The 26,745-nt window shown below is 45.0% G+C and overlaps 1 protein-coding gene across 3 annotated transcripts in view; it reads left to right on the forward strand.

Moving 5' to 3' along the window:
- PRICKLE2 (prickle planar cell polarity protein 2) overlaps window positions 1–20,784 on the forward strand; it is a 343,782-nt gene extending 322,998 nt beyond the window's left edge. For all 3 annotated transcript variants that reach the window (XM_059880046.1, XM_005222690.5, XM_002696985.6), the window contains one exon: window positions 14,616–20,784. In XM_059880046.1, the coding sequence (XP_059736029.1) occupies window positions 14,616–15,490 (875 nt within the window). In that variant the 3' untranslated portion in view covers window positions 15,491–20,784. The remainder of the gene's footprint in view (window positions 1–14,615) is intronic.
- Window positions 20,785–26,745: the final 5,961 nt, after the last annotated feature.

The raw sequence follows: 26,745 nt of genomic DNA on the forward strand, positions 1-26,745 counted from the left end.
CATCTGAACCTATACGGTATCTCATGGTATGATTACAGTATCATCCTTTTACTATATCCTGTATTGCTGGACACTTGGTTTTTTTGCAAGTTTATACTGGCACAATTTGTTTTCCAGTAAAAACCTTTTTACTTACGTCTGTGTGCTTATTCACGTTTTCCAGTAGCATGAATTCCTTGGGGATTTCAGGATCAAGAAAGTTATGTAGATGCTACCACATTGCCCTCTTGGGTTGTGTAACTTTGCCCTTAGAAGACTAGGGGCCCTGAGATGGTCCCTTGGTAGGACCAAATCCTGCTTGAGGACAGGCGCTGTACATCAGGCTCAGAGCGGTCACCTACTTGCTCTGATATTCAGGTGTTTTTCATGCTCAGAGAGCAGGGAGGGACCTGCTCTGATGGCCCAAGAGTTGGAGACAGACCAAGTAAAATCCCTCCCTCTCTACCAGCCTCCAGCATCCTGATGGGTTTCTCGGGTACCAGCCATCTGAACAGTTTCCAGGGGAGCTGGGTTGCCATCTACCCTGTCTGGGTTGGGGAATTAAGTCATCAGTCTTCAGCAGCCAAGATCTGGCGGGAAAGGTAACACAAACTGTCCTGGAAATGGTGTATCTGACAGTGACCCGGCTCTTGGCAGGTCACAGAATCCTCGCACCTTCCTTGGCGCTGGCACAACCAAATTACATAACAGGCAGCTTTTCAGACTCTGAAGTCCAAGGTTGCTGGCAAGTTAGTGGAGCTGGTGCCGGGATCTGTTTACATGTTCACAGTCATATGACTTCAAAGCAGTGGGGTTTTTGGGGTTTTTTTGGTGTTTTGTAATTTTAAAGGCATCAAAATTAATTGAAGAGCTTGTTAGAAATGCACATTCTTGAGCCTCCCTCCTAGAAATTCTGATGCAGTAGATCTGGGATGAGCCCCCCAGGTAAATATGACCCAGGTGGTGCCAGGACCATACTGTATTTTAACATGAGCCTTGTCTGTTCAGTTAGGACTTTGTAGGGGCAGAGTCAGGCTCCAGGTACCACGTGATTCATTTACGAGCTGGTGATAGATTTAGAACAGTGAAAGATGACCAAGTTCACACATCTTGGGTTTAGTCTCTCTCTCACTTCCCTGGTAGCTCAGCTGGTAAAGAATCCGTCTGCAGTGCAGGAGACCCTGGTTTGATTCCTGGGTCGGAAAGATCTCCTAGAGAAGGGATAGACTACTCACTACAGTATTCTTTGGCTTCCCTGGTGGCTCAGACAGTAAAGAAATCCGCCTGCAAGGCAAGAGACCTCAGTTTGATCCCTGGGTTGGGAAGATCCCTTGGAGAAAGGGACGGCTGCCCACTCTAGCGTTCTGGCCTTGAGGATTCCTATATGGTCACAAAAAGTCAGACATGACTGAGCAACTTTCACTTTCACTTTTCTTTTGTTTCTGCCAACAAACTATACCCCTAAATATTTCCTGACTACTTAGGAATCATCTAATTATTTTCATTGATAACCCCTCTGGCAGCATCCCATCAACTCCTCTTGCTTCCCTTTTACCCCCTTGATTAGAACTTACCTTTCTCCTACACACCATTCCCTCGGGAATCAGGTGCTGCCTTGGTCCCTATCCACTAATCCATACTGATATGATCATGAGCAGTGTCTCTCTCAGATCATGGAATCAAAATCACAGATTCTCACAGAAGTGGGTGAAGGGGATCAAAAGATACAGACTTATAAAGAAAATAAGTCATGGAGATACAATGTACAGCACTGTGACTCTAGTTAATAATACTGTATTGTCTACTTGGAAGTTGCTGAGAAATCTGTAAGCAGGTCAAGAAGCAACAGTTAGAACTGGATGTGTAACAACAGATTGATTCCAAATTGGGAAAGGAGTACGTCAGGGCTGTATATTGTCACCCTGCTTATTTAACTTATGCGGAGTACATCATGCAACATGCCAGGCTCGATGAAGCACAAGCTGGAATCAAGATTGCTGGGAGAAATATCAATAACCTCAGATACACAGATGACACCACCTTTATGGAAGAAAGCGAAGAAGAACTATAGAGTGTCTTGATGAAAGTGAAAGAGGAGAGTGGAAAAAGTTGGCTTAAAGCTCAACAGTCAGAAAACCAAGATCATGGCATCCGGTCCCATCACTTCATGGGAAATAGATGGGGAAACAATGAAAACAGTGACAGACTATTTTTTTGGGCTCCAAAATCACTGCAGATGGTGACTGCAGCCATGAAATTAAAAGATGCTTACTCCTTGGAAGAAAAGCTATGACCAACCTAGACAGCATATTAAAAAGCAGAGACATTACTTTACCAACAAAGCTCTGTCTAGTCAAACCTATGGTTTTTCCAGTAGTCATGTATGGATGTGAGAATTGGACTATAAAGAAAGCCGAGCACCCAAGGATTGATGCTTTTGAACTATGGTGTTGGAGAAGACTCTTTAGAGTCCCTTGGACTGGAAGGAGATCCAACCAGTCCATCCTAAAGGAAATTCATCCGGAGTATTCATTGGAAGGACTGATGCTGAAGCTGAAACTCCAATACTTTGGCCACCTGATGTGAAGAACTGATTCATTTGAAAAGACCCTGATGCTGGGAAAGGTTGAAGGCGGGAGGAGAAGGGGATGACAGAGGATGAGATGGTTGGATGGCATCACCAACACAATGGACATGAGTTTGAGGAGGCTCTGGGAGTTGGTGATGGACAGGGAGGCCTGGCGTCCTGCAGTCCATGGGGTCACAAAGTCAGACACAACTGAGTGACTGAACTGAGAGAGTAGATCTTAAGAGTTCTCATCACAAGAAAAACAAGTCACTATGTATGGTGATGAATGTTAACTAGAATTACTGTAGGGATCATTTTGCAGTGTACACAAGTATTGAGCCATTTTGTTGTACACCTGAAACTAATATGATCTGTCAATTATATCTTAACTGGAAAAAAAAAAATCTTTTGTAGTACCTAAAAAAAACTTGCAGACTCTCAGCTGGGAGGAGTTTGGAGAATCTCTGGTGGAGGTTCAGAGGAAGAGGTAAGGTTCAGAGAGAAGGGATTTATTCAAGATCCTTTTGGTCTTTGCAATAAAGTTGGCACTGGACTCCAGTTCCTTTGCTTTCCAGACCAGTGAAAAGTTCATAGTAAGCAAAGTCCATAATCAGCATATAATCCATGGAATTTCGCAAAGGAAAATTAAAGATTGGGCTAAGGTGGGGGGAGAGTGGCTTGTCCTGTGGGTGAGGGTCTAGGGCACGTGGCCTCAGTAGTTGGGGAGCACAGGCTTACCTGCCCTGCAGTGTGTGCAGTCTTCCCAGAACAGGAGTCAAAGCTGTGTCTCCTGCATTGGCAGGCAGATTCTTTACCACTGAGCCACCAGGGAAGTCCCCTCTCCCTCTTCTGTGGGTTCTCTGGCTCCTGAGCCAGAGGTCTGATGTGCAGTTGCAGCTCAACGAATCATCACACTCAGGGCACCTCTTTCCAGATCAAGCAATGGCCTAGAAAGTCCCTTAGCCCCTCCCTCCTCTCCAAAGTACACTGTGTCCTGACTTCCAACAGCTTGTATGAGTTTGGGCTAGTTTTTAATTTCCGATAAATGGCATCATATGCATATTCTTTTGTGTCTGGCATCTTTTACTTTATGAGATTCATGCGTGCTGTTGCATATAGCAGCAATTCCTGTTTATACTGGAGAAAAATACCCATAAATGAAAGAATTTTACAAGTGCTGCTTCTGGTTCCAAGCTCTTTCATATTGATGGATTTTTACTTCTCTTTGCCTCCTGTCCCTCCAGGAGAGTGGAGGGACTCCTGCCATATTCCTGCTACTCATAAAAATAAAAGGCAGGAGATCAAAGACCAGTTCTAAAATAGCTCCTGTGTGACATTGGGCATATTATTCCAACTTTCTGTTATCCACTCAAAAAATTATGCAACAACTCCTGTTGTTCAGTTGCTTACTCCTGTCCAACTCTTTGCGACCCCAGGCTTCCTTGTCCTTCACTGTCTCCTGCAGTTTGCTCAGATTCATGTCCATTGAGTCAGTGATGCTACTTAATCTCGTTCTCTGCTGCCCCCTTCTCTTTTGGCCTTCAATCTTTCCCAGCATCAGGGTCTTTTCCAGTGAGTTGACTCTTCACATCAGGTGACCAAAGTATTGGAGCTTTAGCATCAGTCCTTACAAAGAATATTCAGGATTGATTTCCTTTAGAATTAACTAGTTTGATCTCCTTACAGTCCAAGGGACTCTCAAGAGTCTTCCCTAGCACCACAGTTCAAAAGCATCAATTCTTCGGCACTCAGCCTTTTGTATGGTCCAACTCTCACATCCATAACAATTCCTAGGAACTTTCTCTATGACAATACGCAGAATAATGCTTTTAATAGTGACAAATATGGGATGAAGACAATGAGAGTATGCCATCTTATTTCTCTGGGCCGGCACTGTTCTCAGGACTTTGTGTGTTAACACACTTAACACTCACCTTCCTGCTAATGAGGTAGATTCTACTATTATTCCCACTTCATAGCACTGTTCTCAGGACTTTGTGTGTTAACACACTTAACACTCACCTTCCTGCTAATGAGGTAGATTCTACTACTATTCCCACTTTACAGCTGGGAGAACTTTACAGCATGGAGCTGCCCAGGGTCTCATGGTGGAGCCATAGCTGTAAGGGACAGAGCTGGATGCAGTCTGTGAAGCCAGTGCTTTTCTCCACCGCCCTCTGCTCCTTCTGGGCGTTTCCTCAGTGCTGCCCGCAAGCATGGGCAGGATGCTCTCAAACCCCCAATGACCTAGAAGAAGCCCCCTCTGGTTCCTGGTCACCCCCTGGCCTGGTGCCCGCTGCTCTCCTCTTGCTCACTGTGCTCTAGCCCTTCTGTCACTTCTCAGAGCACGTGGAACTTTCTCTGGTACAAAATATTCTCATTCCTCTGCCTAGAATACTTCCCCCACCAAACTCTTGGTTTGACTGGCTCCTTCGCTTCCTCTATGTCGGATCCTCATTATCACCAACACAGGGCTCTCCGCCAGCACTCTGTCTAGGGAGGACCAGTCTTTAATTCTGCATCTAAGCCTCGCATTTCTTCCTTGCCTCCTAATGACTTGTAATAGCTGTAACGGTGTGTGATTCAGTCAATCTGCTTTTCCTGTACGGTGGAATATTCCTGTGAGGTGCTGTCTGAAAGGGCCTTGTTCACAGTAGCACTCACAGTGCCCAGCAGCAGCAGGGCTTCAGCAAAAACCCTTTTGAAGAAACCATGTGAGTTTCTGGTCCCTGGCTGCCCGCTCTCTACCACAAGGGAGCCGTTTTGCTTCTGCCTCCCGTGGAGTCAAGTGTTTCCTGAACAAATACTCCAGTGTGGTCTGCTTGGTGACTGGGGCTGATGGCTTCTGGAAAGCAGTAAGGGGCCAGTGTGAGCTCAGAGCAAACGCCAGCTAGTCATCATCAACTGGTTCAAATTTTCTGCTCATCTTTTCAGTTAGCCATCGGCTTTGTGGCCACACAGCCACCACAATCCCCCACGGAGCTGAGGAGGAGTGAAAATTGACCCCACATGTTTCAAAGAGTGCTGTCTCCTGATTTTCCCCTTCGCTACCTTTTATGCGTCTGTCTGTTATGGGGGTGAGTGTATCAGAAAGTTAATGCACAAGTGAGCAGGTAGAAGGCTAGCGACTTCCAGTCCGAGCCCATGTTTTGATCTTGATCAGGCTCGTCCTGGTTGACTATACTGGGTCTGTCAGATCTGAGACTTGACTCAAGTCCTATTGTGATGCTGGTCACTTCCGGACCACACTGGTTTAAAGGCTTGTTCCTCCCATAGTGCTGTCCACTGGGAAAGCCAGAATTAGTCATGGCCTTCTCTGGGACCAGCTGGTCTTCGATTTCGGGACCAGTTTCCCTGTGCATCAGGAATGAGGAAGTGACCCGCTCTCCCCTCCCCTCCCCCATAGCAGCTGATAAAGGAAATTGTTTCAAGTCTCCCTGGTACCATGGAAACAGATGGCAGACGCGTGGCCTGTGTACACTTACAACCTGCTGGTCACTTGGGACCTGCTCGATGGGCAGACCACCAAGGGAAGAAAGGAAGGTGTGCCCAGGGCTCGAGATTTCAAAGCTTCAAATGGGGGAGGGAGGTAAGACAGCCAAGGCCTGGAGCTCAGGGAACTCCTGAAACCCACCCAGGGAAGGACAGGCTGTCAGGAGTAGGTTTATTGAGAGGAGTTTAGAGAGAAAACAGCTTGGCAGTTCCCTGATTTGGGAGACACCCCGCCTGGGGGAACACATTCTTCCCTCTTCAGAAAGTGGGTGTGTCTGCCCTGCCTGGTGGTCAGGCTTAACCCCGCTGCTCCCAAAGTGTCAAGGACTAGTCCCCCTCAGTCTGCCATCAGCTGCAGCTCCAGAATTAAAAGTGTTTGAGCAGCGTTTCTCCGTGGAGCTGAGTTCGTCCTCGAGACTGGGATGGTAAAGAATCTGTCCACAATGCAGGAGACCTGGGTTCAATCTGGGAGATTGAAGACCTGGGAGAGCCCCTGGAGAACGGAATGGCTACCCATTCCTGTATTCTTGCCTGGAGAATTCCATGGACAGAAGAGCCTGGTGGGCTACAGTCCATGGGGTTGCAACGAATCAGACGCAGCCGAGCGACTAACACTTTGCACACTTTTCTCCATCGGGCTGTTTGTCCCCCAGGGTAGATTTGGCATTGTCTGGACACAGTTCGAGTTGTCGAAAGTGGAGTGGGGAGGGTGCTTTAGGCACCTAGGGCAGATGCTGCTTAACCTCCCACAATGCATAAGGCAGCGCCCCACCCCCCCTACCCCCGCCCCAGCACAGAGAATCATTCTGCCCCAGATGCAAATACTGCCAAGGTTGAGAAACCCTGGATCAGTGTCTCTGAAGGTATGGGCTTTTCTGGAGTAGAAGCTCCTGTAGTTGCAAGGAAGGATTGCCCTTGAAGTGCTGTCACAAGCCAGGCAGTGCTTCTCTAACCCTCAAGGGCATGAGAATCGGCACCAGAGGATCTTGTGTGAATGCAGATTCCGATTCTACAAGTCTGGATTGGCTGCTGTTGTCCCTGGTCCGCAGATCACATTTGGAAGAGCAAGCGGTTTTGAGTGCATTCATAATCTCCCCCTCCTTCCCTTCTCACTCTCCCTGTCTCTCCATCCCTGTTCCCCCAGCCTTCCCTGTCGTACTCTGTTCAAACCCTGTCACCTGGGAACATGTGGTGGTTAAACCGCACTGCCCAGATGACAGAGTCTCTCTAGCTGTTGCCAGTTTGAGGTTCAGGGTGTTGATGAAATCAGTCGACTTAGCTGGTTAAAAAAGAACCCAAGGGACCTGAGCAGACTACTCCCCAACACACACACTTAAGCAAGATGGTACCCCAAAGGCATTTTTTGCATGGTCTCAGACACTTAGCCTAGACAGAGCCCTTGACTTCGGGGATGCTCACACATGATACAGTTTCTCAGACTTTCCCGTTTTAAACCAGAGGTTGAAACTATTTCTAGAAAGGGCCAGATAAAAAGTATTATAAGCTTTGCAGGGCATGTAGTCTCGGTCACAGCGACTCATTCCTGCCACTGTAACAAGGAAGCAGCCATAGACAGCATGCAAATGACTAAGTGTAGTTGGTTTCCAATAAATCTTTATTTACAGAAATAAGTACATAGTGAGCTGGATTTAGCCCCTGAGCCATAGTTTGCAAGTCCCTATTCTAAACAGTTCCTTTTTCTTCACGTTTCTGCTTCAGAGAAAAAAGAAAGAAAGAAGAAAAAAAATCTGGAAAACCTAAATCACCAGTATGGGTTGTAAATAGAGGGCAAAAATGAGTAGATATTCTTTCTTTTACTGCATCAAAATGTGAATGCATCCTTCAAGTGGGCAGAACCATAATTTTCTCCCTATGCCAGTTGTTTTTTCTTTGTGGTTTTGTTTTCATTTTGTTTTTGCTGGGGTTGAGAGGGATTAGAAAGGGCAATAAATAAGGAACAGCAAGAGGTACCAAAAGAACTGCCAGTGCGTTTAAGTCTGCATTTTCTTTTTTCTGTGCTTCAGCGAATACTTTCTACCCTTAGGATCAGTGGAGGGAGGGGGCACCACAAAGATTGCCTTTCTCTTCCATCAGGCCCAAAGCTTTCTTTGAAGGTATTGATTTTTTGCATCGTCACTGGCTTCTGTTAAAACCTCCTGTTTGCAGTGAGGGGGCATTGCTTGGACAGAAACGCTTGAGTGTGGCTTAAAGCGCCTGGCTGCATTTTCCAGTTGACAGTTTAACCGTAGGGAACCGCAGGCTAAATTCAATACTGACCTCTCTTTGTTGGGGCACGTCCTGTGGGACCTGAGGGAAACCCACAGCCCCTGCGGTGTGTGGACGTTTCTTTTGCTCCTGGCCATGCTCACCCCAGGGATAAAGATAAATCGCAGCGTTTAACTCCCCAGTCACCATCTAGAGCTTCTCACAAAGGTTGCTTTATTTGGAGAGGAAAAAACTCTCTCTGTCTGTTAATAAGACAGGGTGCCGCCGGAGGGGAAAGCGACTTGGCATCTGTGTCTCCGGCTGTGTGGTGGGATCTTCTGCCAGGGTCTCCAGGACTTGCTGGGACCCTAACAATGCCAGTGTTAAGTGTGGGGTCAGACCGTGGATTTCCGCTGGAGCTCTGGGGAGCTCTGAGTGCAATTTCTGCCTCCTGTACACATACGCATAGCTGTGCTCATTCACACACACGCACGCACGCACGCACGCGCACACACAGAGTCATGGCTTGGGCAGCAAAAAAAAGTACATTTATTGCAGGAGAACTGAGGGGCATCAAGAGCCCCATTCAAGTAGATTGTACTGATGTGCTTTAAAAAAAAAATACACACACATTTCCCTTCTTTTTAAAGCTATTTTTAAACATTATTTTTGACTGCACTGGGTCTTTGTTGTGACGCACGGGCTTCTCACTGAGTGGCTTCTCCTGTGGTAGAACACAGGCTGTATGGCACGTGGGCTCAGTTGCCCCGTGGCATGTGGGATCTCCCAGAGCAGAACCCGTGTCCTCTGCATTGGCAAGTGGACTCTTAACCATTGGACCACCAGGGAAGTCCTGATGTGCATTGTTCTGACACTGAGTCTCATGCTACATGGAGAGTGTGCGCTCTTTCATGGGGAACTTTTAGGCCTTGTTTACTTTCTTCCCATGCATCGAACACCAGGTGCTGAGATCGGGGCTAGAAAGCAGGAACCAGCTCTGGCCCTCTTGATGCTTATAGGCTGGTCATATAGAGATGGACAGAGAATCAAAACTACACAAATTTATGGCAGTTGTGACAAGGCTTAAAAATGACATTTTTCTCAGCTAATCATCACCACAGCTTGTGAACTCAGGTACTGTGTTATGCCCATTTTACAGATGCATCTCAAGAGGTCTCAAAGTTGACCCAAGTCCCCTCTCCAGTTCTGCTCAGAATTGGTTCTCGAGTTGCCTCTTCATTGAAATATGAATCTATTCACACACAGTACAGTCTCAGAAATGCATGACTTTGGGGCTTATAAGAGGCAGGTTCAGGAAAACAGCATACAGTATTTGCTAGATTATTTCTCCTGACCCTAATTTCATTCCAGGGCTTGAGTAGAAAGCCCAGCAAAAAACATCACACCCTCCTCCATAGCTTTTGTTTCTCAGTGTGATTTTTGAAGAATTTTTTTTTTCCTTCCTTACATTTATCTGCTCAGGCTAGTCATTCATCATCTTGCATTGCTCTCCTCTCCTCTCCGCCTTCGGATTGGGGAGGTTCTGGAAGTGATTAGGCTGTTGTAAATCAGCTTTTATGATGTGCACGTCACCGATAAGCAGTGCAGAAAGCAGGAGTCAGAGAACTCTACTCCTCTTGCCCTGACAATTATCCCAGTAATGAAATTTAAATTTTTTTAAAAAGTGACTGAAAAGTACGATGCTTGGCAGAATAGTTGCTCAGTAGGCATATCCAGTGTTTAAATTGGGCTCTTTAATGAGAACACTGCATTATATTTACACCATTTTATTGAGTTACAACACATATAAGGTAAAGCAAACTAACATTTAAACTGCACTTCAAGAAATTTTTCCATGTGCATTCTTTTATAATCATCACCCAGATCTAGGTGGAGAACATTCCTGTGCCTTGAATATCTCCCTTGCGCCCCCACCCATTCTTCTGACCTCTCCACCGCAGACAGCCTCAGCCTCTTCTTGAACTTCACATAAATGGACTTGTACTGTGTGGACCCTTGAGCCTGTGGGCATTTTCTGTGACGTTCATCCATGTTGTCCAGTGTACATATTCACTCTCATTGTGTAATATTCTATTATAGCATGGTTTTTCAACCGGGGTAGTATTGACATTGGGGGCTGGATAATTCCTGGCTGTGGGGACTGTCCTGTGCGTTATAGGGTGTTCAGCAGCATCTCTCTGCTGCTGCTGCTGCTAAGTCACTTCAATCATGTTCGACTCAGCAACCCCACGGACTGTAGCCCAACAGTCTCCTCTGTCCATGGTATTCTCCAGGCAAGAATACTGGAGTTGGTTGCCATGCCCTCCTCCAGGGGATCTTCCTGACCCAGGGATCGAACCTGAGTCTCTTACGTCTCCTGCGTTGGCAGGAGGTTCTTTACTACTAGTGCACCTGGGAAGCCCCAGTAGTGTCCCCTATCCCTAGTAATTTCCCCTAGAATTGAAAACCATTGCATCATATCACTGTACTAGAATTTTAGGAAACTTTTAATATGGAAATAACTTCAAACTTGCTGAACAGCTGCAAAAATAGAACAAACAATACCCGTAATGTATTTACCTAGATTTTTAACAGTTTACCCATTTGGTTTATTATTTGCACTGTCTTGCACACACACATCGGAGAAGGCAATGGCACCCCACTCCAGTACTCTTGCCTAGAAAATCCCATGGACGGAGGAGCCTGGTAGGCTGCAGTCCATGGGGTCGCTGAGAGTCGGGCACGACTGAGCGACTTCACTTTCACTTTTCACTTTCATGCATTGGAGAAGGAAAGTCAACCCACTCCAGTATTCTTGCCTGGAGAATCCCAGGGACAGAGGAGCCTGGCGGGCTGCTGTCTATGGGGTCGCACAGAGTCGGACACGACTGAAGTGACTTAGCAGCAGCAGCAGCAGCACACACACATACACACACACACACACACATACACACACACACAATGTATTTCTGAACCACTTGATAGCAAGTTGCACCTATCTTGGCCATTTACTACCATATACTTCCATGTGTATTTCCCAAGAATAAGTTTCTTCTCAAACATGATCCCAATTATCAATTAACCACAGAAAATTTAACATAATGCATTGATCAGTTGGCCCTATGTCCCAATTTTTGCCATTTAGGAGAAATAATCCATTACAGTGTTTATTTTTGCTTCAGTGCAGATTCCAGTCCAGGATTAGGGATTGTGTATAGTTGCTGTGATTCCTTAAGATCCTTTAGTCTAGAACGTTGACTCAGTCTTTGTCTTTTATGATACTGGATTTTCTTTAAAAAAGAAAAAAAAAACAAACAGTGCTTTTTCTTCTTCATAGAATAGTCCTCACGTGGGGCTTATCTGGTCTTTCCTCCTGCATCCATTCAGGGTGTGTGCGTTCTTGATGGAACACTGCAGCAGTAGTGTGTCCTCCTTCAACCACCCCATCGGGAGGGGCACGATGGTGATGGAAACTCATTGGTAATGGAGGTAGTCAACAGTGTTGCCTGATTTCTCCTCCGCAGAGTTACTTAATTTTGCCTTACAGAGGATAAGCAATATGTGGGGAAACATTGACACCGTGCAAGTATCCTGCTCTCCAAGCAAAATTTACCCAAGTTGAGCAGATTTCACATCTTGCATGAGCCAGTCTTTACCTATAATAGTTAGAAAATGATGATCTTCCAAATCCAGTACTCTTTCTGTATGTGCACCCCATTCTGTTGTACACAAAACCCACTCTTTCCCCCATTTATTTATTGGTGTTTTTATTTGTTATCAGTATGGATTCAGGAATTCTAATTTTTCCAGTGGTTTATAAATCATTACAGTTTTAATGCTCAAATTGCTCAGTTTTAGCTGGTGGGATCCCTTTGAAGTTGGGACCTGTGTTCTTCTGAAAACCTCCCCCCTTCATTTTTCAGTCTTAAACACTTCCTTACCTTTCAGTACATAACAAGATGTTCCACGCTCATCTTTGTCCTTCCTTTCTCCAATCCTGGAATTATCCATTTCTCCAAAAAAGTCCTGTCTAAATCCTTATAATGGGGAATGTAGAAAATACCACAATTTATTTATCCTTTCTCCTGTTAACTGACATTTAAATTGTTTCTGGTTCTGGACTAATATAAGGAAAGCTTCACTTAATACCCTTGTGCATTTTTTGGACCCATAAACTGATTTCCATTGGGCACGTAATCAGGAGTGGCAATGGAAAGTTACAGAACAACAAGGACAGGGAACTGTATTCAGTATCTTACAGTAACCTGCATTGGAAAAGAATTATATATTAGAATATATAATTTATGTATATCTGTATATATGTGAAGAGTCTAGAAATAATTTATATATATATGAAACAATATTTAACAGAATCACTTTGCTAAACACCTGAATCATTGTAAATCAATTATGCTACAGTTTAATAAATAAATAAATAAAAAGCATAGAATCTCCACTCTGGTTATATACCCAACAGAAATGAGTACACTAAGATCACCAAAAAAAGTAACACAAGTATTTAAAGCAACTGATTCATAATTCATATATATACATACACACACATACATATATGTATGTATATTTAGTTTTGGGCTTCCCAGGTGGCTCAGTGGTAAAGAATTTGCCTGCCAATGCAAGAGACGCAGGTTTGATCCCTGGGTTGGCAGGATCCCCTGGAGAAGGAAATGGCAACCCACGCTAGTATTCTTGCCTGGGAAATACCATGGACAGAGGAGCCTGGCGGGCTGCAGTCAATAGTGTCACAAAAGAGTCGGACATGACTTTGCAACTAAAATAACAACAACATATTTAGCTTTAGTAGGTATTGCTTCCCAGTGGCATTCATGGTAAAGAACCTAACTGCTAGTGCAGCAGACTGAAGAGATGTGGGTTCGATCCCTGGGTCGGGAAGATCTCCTGGAGAAGGAAATGGCAACCCACTCCAGTATTCTTGCCTGGGAATCCCAGGGACAGAGGAGCCTGGCGGGCTACAGTCCTTGGGGTTGCAAAAAGTCGGACGTGACTGAGCGCGCGTGTGCGCGCGCACACACACACACACACACACACACTGCTAAGTAGTGTTTCACAGTGCTCATAACATTAGTTTTGTGCGGGGAGAGAAAGTCGTTGGCCCCAGTAGGTGGGGAGGAGTAATCAGTGGGAGGGGTTATAATGGGCCAGTGCAATTCAAAGACATGTCGCCTGTGACCAGAAATGACAGAATTGCTGTTCTTTTTCATTGATAATGATCAAGAAATGCTGAGATTTTGCCACCTGGTCCATTCTTAAACTGCTTTTTTTTAGAAAGAGTGCTGTTTTTAAATGGACAAAATGTAAATTACTCTAGTCAAGAATCTCCTCCTACCTTCAAATTGCTTTTAGTCTCAATGATGGCAGTGACAGCACGTCAGGATTGCAGGGCTCCTGCTGTTCGAGAGCATTAGGAGCACTGCTTGCCCCATCCCCACCCCAGAGTCCTACTGACATCTCTGACTGCTAGGTGTCCGTTTGGAATCTTGGAACAGTCATCTACTAAACAGCCTGAGAGGATAAATATCCCTCTGTCTACTTCCAGGGAGTCAGTTGGTTTTCAAGATATCTGGGATAGAGGCCAAGGGACAGCAGGCAGACCAGGAAATTACTGGAGGCTAAAGGTGGAAGTGCGGAGAAGGCAATGGCAACCCACTCCAGTACTCTTGTCCATGGGGTCGCTAGGAGTCGGACACGACTGAGCGACTTCACTTTCACGCATTGGAGAAGGAAATGGCAACCCAGTCCAGTGTTCTTGCCTGGAGAATCCCAGGGATGGGGGAGCCTGGTGGGCTGCCGTCTCTGGGTTCGCACAGAGTCGGACACGACTGAAGCGACTTAGCAGCAGCAGCAGAGGTGGAAGTGAGGTGGTCCAGTACTATAGGACTCGGCTCTAGGCTCAGTGTTGCTAGGAAGTATTTGGGCATGGCTCTGCCTCTGAAGCTTAAAGGTTCTTTGTCCAGAGAACTTATAGATAAATCATCATTAGAACCAAAGAGGTGATTGAAGCACTTTGGAAAGTGAAATTCGGAACAGAGGAAACATTGTATATAAGATACACCGAAAGGCTCCTAAGTAATTTTGATGAAACTTTGGAGGCATGACTAGTCAAAAAAAAAAGCTTTTTAACCAGGTGCCCCCTCTAGGTGGACGCTGGCCCACTGAGGAGTGGGGAGAGCCCTCCTGCATACTTGCTGAGCAAGCTTTTGTGCAGAGTACAACTGTGTGACGGTTTGCAGCGACCCTGGTTAGATGACCGTTTCGGTGACCCGTGGCGATGGAATCCTCATCACTGCACATTTGTATTAACTTCCGTGAACCTCTCCTCTGTCTCCCTCAGGCCTCTCCGCGGATGGTGGCGCCAAGCGCCAGGAGCACCTCTCTCGGTTTTCCATGCCAGATCTCAGCAAAGACTCTGGGATGAATGTGTCCGAGAAGCTGAGCAACATGGGCACGCTGAACTCGTCCATGCAGTTCCGCAGCGCTGAGTCGGTTCGCAGCCTGCTGTCCGCTCAGCAGTACCAGGAGATGGAGGGCAACCTCCACCCGCTCAGCACCCCGATCAGGTACAGAGACCTGCAGGCGCACGGAAGGATGCATCAGAGCTTTGATTTCGATGGGGGGATGGCGGGCAGCAAGCTGCCAGGGGCAGAGGGCGTGAGGATCCAGCCCATGAGCGAGCGCACGCGGAGGAGAGCCAGTTCACGCGAAGACAACCGCCGCTTTCGGCCCCACCGGTCTCGGCGATCCCGACGCTCTCGCTCAGACAACGCCCTCCACCTGGCCGGCGAGCGCGAGGCCCTCTCTCAGTTAAAGGAGAGACCCCCCCTGAGAGCCAGGGAGGACTATGATCAGTTCGTGCGCCAGCGGAGCTTCCAGGAGAGCCTGGGCCAGGGGTCCCGGCGGGACCTGTATGGCCGGTGCCCCCGGACCGTGTCGGACCTGGCTCTGCAGAATGCCTTTGGGGAGCGCTGGGGCCCCTACTTCGCTGAGTACGATTGGTGTTCCACCTGCTCCTCCTCCTCCGAATCTGACAACGAGGGCTATTTCCTAGGAGAACCCATCCCCCAGCCCGCCCACCTGCGATATGTCACCAGTGATGAGTTACTGCACAAATACAGCTCCTATGGCCTCCCCAAGTCTTCCACACTAGGTGGCAGGGGACAGTTGCACAGCAGGAAAAGACAGAAGAGCAAAAACTGTATCATTTCTTAATCCAGTGGGGAGTCAGGGAGTGGGGGAAGATGGGAGCTAAGAATGTAGATTCAGAAACTTGCACTGTTGGAAATTTTAAAGCGCTTTGGGGGTGGGGGGTTCCAGGGAGAGATGAGAGGAGCTCTCCCTTGATGGAGGCAAGGTTACCTATTGACTCCATAGGTAGTCACAGTTCTTGGCATGTTGAACATTATTTGCACATTTCACTTTGGAAACGCTGTAGGCTCAACGGAGGCCAGGGTTGGTCACCTCTTTCTCCGACCGTCTGTGTTGAGTTGCCACTGGCAAGATGGCAAAATTGTTTCCTGCTCGCTTATATATATATACATACACACACACACACACACACATATATATATATATATAGCCTCTCTGGTTTTCTTCCTTTTAGGATCCTTTTTCCAGTAAGTAATTTGTTTATTAGCCAGGACCCCACACTAAGTTATTTACATGTCCATTGTAAATGCAATGTAAATGAGAGTTCTGATAAAATATTTTTGTATTTTGTAATATCAAAGGAATTTCTATATCGTAGGACTCAGTGGAGCCTTGCATGCACGTCTAGCATTGTCTTTTGAGTAGTATTACAGGGTGGTCCAGGACCACTTTTTTTTTTTTTTTTTTCTTTTCTTTTTTCTATACAAATTTGTTACATGTCAGTGAGACCTTTTTCAAAGGATTTTATTCAATTTGGCTTTTTGTGGCTAAAAAAAACCTCACAAATTACCTGTTACACCCAAAACATTTGATGCTCCATCCATCTTAAGGAGCCATCCTTAAGTCTGCTCCCACCCTCAGTAGAATCTCTTCTCTACAAAGTGGTAGTAATTTTTTTTTTTTTTTTATAATTGCCAACGTAACTTCTGCCAATTAGAAAAACCAACCAGTGTCAGTCAAGTTCCGTGAAAAATGCCATCCCCGCTGGAAACACTGACGTTGCTCACCATTGATCTGTCCTGTGGGGAAAACAAAAGTGACTGTGCGTGGTGCCGTTGTGTGATGTCAGCATGACATTGTTTTGAGTGTGGCATTATTTCCTGGTGCTCGTTTCCTGGATTGTATTATCCGCTTTCCTTTACCAAGGCAGACAGAACAGCTGCCTTAGCCTGACAACCGGTTGTCCTCAGCGCAAATGAACTTCAGCTTTGGGAAATTCAGGCCAGAAAGGTTCCGAGGGGCTCTGGGAGTGACGGTGCTTTCTAGGTCGTAGGTCATATGTGGAGATGGAGGGCCGCTTCCACCCGCTCAGCACTCACGTCAGGTACACAGACCTGCAGGCGTGGAAGGATGCATCAAAGCTTTGACTTCGAGGGGATGGCAGGCAGCAAGCTGCCGAGGCCGAAGGGTACAAGAATCCAACCCACAGATCAAGGGTAGAGGCTGAAGGGGAATATGAAGGAAAGTCAGAGCAAAGAAGAACTTCCAGAAATGAAGTATAGGAGAGGTGAGAACCACCTTTGAACAACCCCTGGTGCTGGTGGGAAAAAAAAACAAAACCCAGTTTAACTCATTCTATAACCAGAGTATCTGGGTTGCCCAGAAAGATTGAGCCGCTCAGGAGATTTTGTGTTATGGTTCTGGAAAACAGATGTTGCTGAAAGAGAGGTTTCCGTTTTGAACTTTGGGGACCGTCGGTCAGATAGAAAATGAGCTCACAAGTGAGTGTGCTTAAAGAAGACATTTAACGGTTGTGTTGTTTATAGTAAACTAAAACCTCCTACCTAGCTTCGGTTAAGAGTGAAGCGCTTGCTTTTGCTTCCATTCTCCTCCTTCCCTTCACGGATTGTGGGTGAAGTGACCCATTGAGGGGCCCACCTGTAGTGAGATGTACTGTCAGTGTAGTGTGCAGTGTATCTCAGTGGCCATCTGCCATGGTGAGGTGAGCCTGGTCTCTTTTCAGTATAGTAGTTAATATTTTCTCGTGTTTTCTTATGCAGAGGATGTGGAAAGTGGCTTTTTAGACACCATCCCACATGGGTCTGGGGAAGGAAGGCTGTAAAGGATGTGGAAGTGGCACTCCATTCAGGATGTATTAAAATAATTTGCTTTTCAGGTATTTATATGACATTTGTCATTGTCACTGATGTTTTTGAAAAAGCGATGCAAATGTTGGTTGTGGCTGTTTTCCGCATGCTTTCTTCATATCTAAATGCTTCATTAATTATCCAAGCCTCTGGAGAATTAACTCTATTAAGTTTGTATAGTGAGTTTGTAAACTGCTTGGCAAACTGATAAAGACATAATGTATACCACCACGCTACCAACGTGGCAGGTTTCTGGTAGAAACCGGGCGAGTCCAATTTGGAGTTCTAAGTTTCTGGATTGATGAGAATAGAAAGGCATTTTGGAAAAAGAAAAGAGAGACAAAAAGTAGATCATTTAACTTAGCAAATAACTGAAAATAATGTCTGTCTTCCGTGGCCTGGAATCCAAGGAAAGAAATTCTCCTAGTAAATGTTGTTTTCTTAATCTGTCCTTTTAAGAGTACCTCTTAACATTTCCCCAATGAGGCTTTGACCACCATCAGCAGAAAGAAGAAAGTGCCCTAGACACTGGCAACTGAGCAATATGCAAAGGGATGAGAGGAATAAGCAGTTTCAGATCTAGCTGCCCAGGGAACGTCCATCAGCTGAACTGGCCAGAGCTGGAGGTGTGGTGAGATAGAAGCCTTAGGGCTTGCAGTCGAAAAAGCAAGATCACCTCCATCTTGTCCACCACTGCAGATGCCTCCTCCCCACCCTAGATGCAGCCAGGCACCCTGTGGAGATTGCTGGCAGAGGCCAGGTAAATCCTCATTGCAAGGATGGAACCTCCAAGGGAATGCCCGAGAGAGGGCAGGTCATCACTGTGTTGGGAATTCTGCCTCTTAGTGATAACTTACACCCAACATCCCAGAATCCCATTTCCCAAAATTCAGCACATTCCTTTCTGAGGCCGGATCTGGTCCTTACGTGATCATCACCAGAAGCTCTTACTTAGTCAAGCTTTCCTCCACGGCTGGGGCTTGCAGTCATCTCTTCTTAGATCATCATTTGATCTTTAATAGACTGTGTTTAGAAAAGTAAATCTTTTCCCTGTTGATTTTCTTCTCTCATGCTTTGGTTTGGTTTTTCTTCCTACCTCTCCTCATATTGATCTTCTTATCTTTTGGATAAAACCACACTTTAGCGTTCATTTCATTTCCTGTTGCTGCTCAGTTCATTGGTAACAGAACTGGCCCTTTCCCAAGTTAGAAGTCAGTGACAGTTTTCTGAATGGCCCTGCCAGTGCATATCAACCTTGATACTATGAGCAAATTTCTTAGCAGGCTGGTGGCATTCAGGTAGCCTCCCATCTGTCATAGCATTCTGGGATTTCTACCAAGTGTGAAGGTAAGTGAGGTCAGGGAAACCAAAAACATACTTCTCCATTTTTGCCAATGTTCAAGGATGGGGGTGGTTTTTAGAGTTGGTTGTTTGGCCCTGTCCACCTATATTCACCTTCTGTCCACCCTCCGCCAGCCCCACAAACAAGCAGTTTGTCATTTCTCATATGGCAACTGAGGGTAGCTCTTTTTCTTCCCCTTGTCCCATTCTATAGGATGTTTCTTCAATACAACAAGATTATATTTTCCTCTTCTGCAATAGCTTTCTGCTTCTTGGGTACCACTAGCCATTGTTGAGTTCAGGTGGGGATGTCTCTGCCATACCTATAATGTGGGCAGATAGAACCAGGGTACCCCTTCAGAGAGCGTGGATGCAGCCTCAGAAATCTTTGCAACACTCTAGCCAGCCAGGACCAGTTGATCCGAATGGATTTGCTTTGTCTGATAACAAATCTTACTCGTGAACTGATTCTTCCTTGTGTTTCTACCCTGGGCTCTTTTGCCGTTTTCCCAAAACAGTTCACCATCTATTCAGGAAGCATCATCCATAAATCATTGTGCGATGCCAATCCCTATGCCCCTGTATTGCAGATGCTAAAGGAGGCTGACTTCTTTAGACTAAACAAAAATCTCTTTGGCCTCCTTTTCCATTTTCGGATTCTTGGCCAGTTATAAGCAATCTGTGTTTGCCATTTCGCAGAGGTAAGATAAGAGTCCATCCCATTCTTTTCTAGTCCCACCTTCTAATAAAGAACAACACAAATACTTAAATTCCAAGGAGAAGTGCTCTTTGCATATTTCTCTCTAACAGAAACCAGATGCTAATGCATAAGAAGGAGGATCTATCTTTGACAAAGGAAAGTGGACGTTGAAATCAGTCATCTGAGGATTTCATGCCAGAAGGGTTGCTATCAGCAACTGTTTAGCACCTTCAGGGCTTTGACAAGGACTCTGCGGACAGCATTCCAGGTACAGAACTCAGCCAAGCCTCCTCTGCCAATCTTGAAGGCAGTTCCAGATTGCTGCCTTTTGAGGTATGTTTCTTAAAGCGTGAGAGACGTGGAAATGAAGAGAGTTTTTGTCTTGCCTCCAGTGGTCAGTCCCTTTGGGGCCTCAGCAGACACCAGAGCCTGCTTGTCTGACTACTGGGAAGCAGTCATCAAGGTTAGAGTTGAAAAAAGATTGCAGTCTTTTTCCATTTTCTCAAAATAGAAGTTCCTTCAATACAAGACTCCCAGAAAGCATGACTTACTGTTGGGGGCTGTACTAGTTTATAAGCTTACTTCCTGCTTATAACTTTCCCCAAACTGGCTTGTCCCAACAGGAATCTAACATCGTGTTAGAAATTACTTCTGTGGTTTAGATACAGAATCCATGAGAGGGTAGGGGGAGTGTCTTATTCTATCCTGAGAGTTCTGAGATGTCCCTCACCCTACCAAGTATTTGGCCATTGATGTTCCATAGGTCGCTGACCAGGCCTTTTTAAATGTTTCAGAGAGAATTACTCAAGCCTTTCTAGTTAATTTCCATGTTTCTCCATAAAGTATTTGGTTCTATCCTGGACCCTGACTTCGCATTCTAAGGCCTGTGGGTCCTCCTTTTTCCCTAGCAGATGAGGACCTCGGCAGTTCTCCTGCTCCGAAACACATTCTTTCCTATACAGGATCATTTTGTCCATCTTCTGCTTTAATTCCAAGCGCGTAAACAAAACCTCAAAGGGCCTGAGAAGGTAAGGCACACCAGAGTCTGTGTTGTGTGTCGGGTGTCAAGCTATTTGTTTAGAAGGTCTGCAGTGGACCTTTGGTGTGGGCTCTGCCAGAGACTGTTGTGAACACTTTGCTTGAGATCCGTGCCCTGTGAAATGGATATGATGTTTTACTGATGTCTGTAATACATTTGTAAACTTCCAATAAAATTTGAATAAACGAAATGTTGCCGTTCTTCTCAGTCTTCCATTACTTTCTAGGTTTTTGGAAGTCTTTGCCTTTGAGCATCTCAGCAAAGGAATATAGAAGGTGCACATGTCAGGAGAGGTGAGATTTGCTATGAAAGATGAACCTGATTGTTCAGATCAGGATTTCTCAACCTGGGCACTATCTGCATTTTGGTCCAGTCCATTCTTTGCGGCATAGAACCATCCTGCATATAGTAGGATGTTTAACAATATTGCTGACCTCTGCTTATTAGATGCCCCAAGTTGTGACAACTAAAAATGTTTGCTCCCACCACACCCATTAGGGTATTTTTTTAAAAACGAAGAAGGAAAAAGAAAGTAACAAGTATGGGCATGGATGGGGAGAAGCTGGAACACTTTTGCACTACTGGTAAAAATATAAAGCAGTGCATCTTCTGTGGAAACAGTATGGTAGTTCCTCAAAAAAATTAAAAAAAGAACTACCATATGATCCAGCAATTCTGCTCCTGGGTATATACCCAAAATAATTGAAAACTGGGCTTCAAAGAGATAATTAGTACACCCGTGTTGATAGCATCATTCACAATAGCTAAAAGAGGCAACCCAAATGTCCACTGATGATGAGTGGATAAGCTAAATGTGATCCAAACGTACAATGAATTGTTCTTCATCCTTTGAAAGGGAGGAAATTATGATATATGCTGCAACATGGATAAACTTGAGGACCCTAAGCTGGGTGAAATAAGTCGGTCACAAAAAGATGTGTGTAATTCTGCCTTTACAAGCTACCTAAAGTGGTTAAATTCACAGGCACAAAGTGGTCGCCTGGGACTGATAAGAGCTCCTGGGAAGATCTTCGAGTATACATTTTCTCTTTCCAAGATGAGAATTCTGGAGATTTGTTGTACAGCAATGTAAGTGTACTTACTACTGAACTGTACATTCAACAGTGGCACATTTTATGTTATCTTTATTTTACCATGATTTAAACAAAAAAAATCTCCACCCTTAGCTGAGTGTCCCCTGAGGACAGAAAGCACTGCTGGTTGAGAACCACCAGTTAAAATGCTTTGTACCTTCTTAGTATCTTCATTCCTTGAGGATTCTTAAAACTGACTTCAACCCTGGGCCACACAGTTAATTTTCACTTATTAGCAGGAATTGAAACCAGCAGATGGCTGAAAATATTTGTATTCACTTCTAAGCAAATAATAAGTGGATGGTGTGAAGAGTTCTATGCATGGCTGTTTTCTGGTTAGGATGCTATTAATACTGTCTGGGAGCCAAGACCAAAGCAGCATGTAAATTAGATTTCCGCATGTCTGATTCACAACATTTTGGAGCTGCTGGATACTACAATATTGTTTATTCATTCACTCAGCAAATGTTATTGAGAACCTGCTCTGTGCTGGGCACTTAGAAAACAGCAGTATATACAAAGCAAAGATCCCTATCCTAAAGAAGTTTGTGAACTTGACTTTCTACTAAATGAGAAATCTGGAACAGTAAGTAGTCCCACCCACCCTAAGCACAGGACTTGGGAGCTGCAGATGGGAGTTATTATAAGCCCTTCTGAGAGCCTTTGGATGAAGGCTTTAGAGATGGCAGTGACTGTGTGTGTTCTGCTCACACACCCTCCTGGAGAGCATGCCCATCAGTCAACCATGGTTTCACTATATGAGCCCCCTCTTTCTGTGCCTCAACAAAACGATAGGAATCAAGAATGGCAGCCAACCCATAATCTGTAAGTGACCTAGCATGACGTCATAAAGTGGACCAATCAGCTTCTCTCTCTCAAGGTAAATTAAGAAATTCCATGTAAATTGGCACAGCCCCTATGGAATACAGTATGGAGGTTCCTCAAAAAAACTAAAAATATAGTTGCCATATGATCCTACAATCCCATTCCTGGGCATATATCTGGACAATATTGTAATTTGAAAAGACAGATGCACTGCAGTGTTCATTGCAGCACTGTTTACAATAGCCAAGACTTGAAACCAACCTAAATGTCCATGGGCAGAGGAATGGATAAAGAAGGTATGGTATACACTGCTATAAAATGGATAACCAACTGTGTGGCACATGGACCTACTGTATAGCACATGGAACTCTGCTCAAGGTTATGTGGCAGCCTGGATGGGAGGAGAGTTTGGGGGACAATGGATAAGTGTATATGTATGACGAGTCCCTTTGCTGTTCATGTGGAGCTATCACAACATTATTAATAGGCTATGCTCCACTACAAAACAAACAGTTAAAAAAAGAAACTGTGGTGACAATACACAAATCATAATCAAATTTTGCTACTAGTGAAAATTAATGCAATTTTTAAAGGTGTGGTATCTATATAGAATAAAATATTACTCAGCCATAAGAAAGAGTGAAATAATGTCATTTGCAGCAACATGAATGGACCCAGAGATTATCATACTAAGTGAAGTAATTTAGACAAAGACAAATACCATCTAATATCACATGTGGAATCTAAACTATGACACCAGCGAACTTACCTATGAAAAGACTCATCGACGTGGAGAGCAGACTTGTGGTTGCCAAGACAGAGGGAGGATGGATTGGGAGTTTGGGATAGGCAGATAAAAGCTATCATATACGAATGGATGAACAACAAGGTCCTATTGTATAGCACAGGAAAGTATATTTAGTATCCTATAATAAACCATAATGAAAAAATATGAAAAATAATGTGTGTATGTGTATATATATATATACATGTATGTATGTGTTACTGAATCACTTTCTGTATAGAAATGAACACAACATTGTAAATCAGCTATACCACAATAAAATGAAAACAAAAATTCCAAGAGGCAATGGAGGTGAAGCTAAGAGAATGTGTCGGGAGAGTGGGCTGGTGGAGTCAGGTCAGTGCACATCACGATAAAATGAAGGGTGTGAAGGATGAGGAAGGAGAAGACAAGGAAAGCAGAAGAAGATAAGGAAAGCAGAAGGTCCAGCTGAGAACAGGTCCAAGAGCAAAGATGGACACGAGCACAGAGATGTGAAATGACCCCGAGGACCTGGTCCCCACGACTCCCTCACCTCCACACAGATGCCAGTTCCTTCCTTGGAGGTGCTGCTCTAGGATTATTGCAGGACTTTGGTCCTTCACACACTCCCTGTGTTTACGTACTGTCACATTACATATCTGCGCAGGCTGCTCTTTGCACTGAAGTGTTCCTCGCAACCCTAATTCAGCCATGAAGGATGACTTCTGAATGCCAGCTGCAACATCTTTTGTTTTGCCCCACTCCGCGTTTGTTTTCAGTCCCATCTCAACCACTTGCTAGTTGGGTCCTCTTGGGAAATGCCCGCATCCTCTCTGTTGTCTTGGGTTTTATCTAACGTGAGCATAGTGGGATTGTCGTTTGGGTTTATTGGAATAATGCACGTGAAGCTCTTGGCACTGTGTCTGCCATTGTAAGAGCTTGAAATATGTGGTGGTGGTGGTGGTGGTTGCTGCTGCCGCTGTTTTTACTACTATATCCCACCCAAAGAGAAAGGATGGCAGAAACTGGATATCATTAGTATCTTGTCTGAGAGTGTTCATTGTCTTCTAATGTAAGCATTTAGTAGGATTTTGCGACACCCCAAAAAGGCCTGAATCTTGACAATAGTTAAGAAATGCCTGCAGAGTTAATAATGCAAGTCTCCCACAGAGGTTCCGATTCAGTGGATCTGGGCTCGAACCCCAGAATCTGCTTTTAAAAGCTGCACTGGGTCTTCATTGCTGTGTGCAGGCTTTCTCTAGTTGTGGTGAGCAGACGTCTCATTGTGGAGCATGAGCTCTAAGCGCATGGGCTCAGTAGTTGTGTTAGTCAGTCACTAAGTCGTATCCAACTCTCTGTGACCCCATGTATGCAGCACACCAGGCTCCTTTGTTCTCCACTATCTCCCAGAGTTTATTCAAAATCATATCCATTGAATCAATGATGCTATCTAACCATCTGTTCTCTGCTGCCCCAGTAGTTGTGATACAAGGGTTTGGTGGCTCCGTGACATGTAGAATCTCCTGGACCAGGAATTGAACCCGAGTTCCCTGCATTGGCAGATGGGTTCTTAACCACTGACCCAGCAGGGAAATCCCAGAATCTGCTCCTTCGGCATGACCCTCCATTTCAGTCTGATGTAGCTAGGAACAGGTCTCCCAAGCTCACCCACTCCTAAAGAAGCTGAGTCACAAGGCCTTTGGTCAGGATGGAGAGATCTGAGCCTGGAGTTGAGAATCCAGTTTTGAAGGCTCTCGGGTATATTCACTCTTGCCTAGGAATGACAGTCTTCAAACAAAGAAATTTAGTTTAACTGACTTTACTTTTTCTGAGAGATATATATCACTGTATATCAAAGATTTGACACGTGGAGTGATGCACAGCATTTGCTTGTTATGCAAAGTGTGGTCTGGCTGCTCGTTACCTAAAAGCCTATGCTTGAGACGCTAGGTTGGTGGGAAGGAAAGTTTGCTTTATCTAGGAGTCTGGTAATAGCAAAGGGAAAGGGCAGACATGTCCAAAGGCAGAATCCCACCCCCAATCCCCCCACCGACAGTCAGTGGACAAGAGTTTTAGAGGGGAGTTTCAAGGGTGTACAGGCAGAGGGACAGGCTACAGGCAGAGACAGCACTGATGAAACTGCTCATCGGTTGTTTGACCAGCGTCATCTTGATTGAAGTATAGTTAATCTTCGGTTCCAGGGTCAGTTTATTTCCATTTGTTTGAGGCTGTTTCTCAGAATTGTGGCAGCTTATGTCATGGCTACAGTCTGGTCATCAGGGAGTTAGCCTCTTCCACCTAATGGGAGTTTCATTATCTACAAAACAGCTCAAAGGATATGGCCCAGAATAGTATCTATAGCCATTGAGGAGGATCTAAAGTTCTTATTTTGTTTAACAAGTAAACTATTATTTTGTCTTGTTTGACTATTTTCCTTTGTGTCTGCTTTTTCTCACTTCTCTGGTTAATTTTATTCTTTGACCAAGGTTTTTTGTTTTTGTCTTTCTTTTTAACAGACACAAGACAGGCAGAGGGCATAGGGATGGGAGTGGAGAAGGACTTTAGGGTCCTGCTCTGTTTCAAGCTAATTGTAAAATGCCGTCTAACAATTAAGTTAGGATTAGAGAATTGCTACTCTTGGCTCATGTAGCCAGTGGCTTTCACAGATCAAAATTACCTAGGTAGGTTATTAAATATCCAGAGTCCCTGGCCCCATCCCTAGAAAGTCTGATTCAGCAAAGCCTGGGAAACTGAATTTTTCGTAGACATCTAGGGATCTGGGAAGACCCGTTAGGAAAAACTGCTCAGAGCCTCTCTCATCACGGGGAGTCCTTCACCTCCTATGAGGGAGCCCTTCTGTGCTAAATGCATGCAGCTTGTGTGACAGAGCTTCAGTCTGGAAGGGTCTGCTTCTCACATGTTCATTCACCATATGTGTAAAGTACACAGGTTTCCTAATGGCCCAGACCGAAAAACATCAGCCTCTTTGGAAAACCAGTGTCAGGGTCACTTCTAACCACAGCTGGTTTTGTCTGAGAGAGATGTCCAGGCAAGACACCAAGAAAGAAACCTTAGGAGAATATGCAATAGAAAAATAATCAAAGACAAACGCAGGCTGAAGTTTAGCCGGAAATGGTTAAGCCATTAAATGACACAATCGTTCTCAGCAGAACAGATTTCTCAACATAATACTAGCAGATACTTGTTTTCCTGCTAGGCTGGCTGATTCTGGAGATAACACAGATCATCAGGGTTGATGGGCGGCTTTGTACCATTAACACAGAAGTTAGCAGACACAGGAGACTGTAAGTACCAGAAAGTGATCCCAATAGCTAGAGGAATTTGGACCATAAAAGGCAATTGTCTCAGGCCACATACTTTGGATTTTAGGTGGTTGAAGCTTACTTCAAAGTAACTTGAGCATAATGGAAAGAGACAGAGAATTTATTTGAAGGGGACTGTGTGT

The sequence above is a fragment of the Bos taurus genome, chromosome 22, assembly GCF_002263795.3.
Source record: "Bos taurus isolate L1 Dominette 01449 registration number 42190680 breed Hereford chromosome 22, ARS-UCD2.0, whole genome shotgun sequence".
Lineage (NCBI taxonomy): Eukaryota > Metazoa > Chordata > Mammalia > Artiodactyla > Bovidae > Bos > Bos taurus.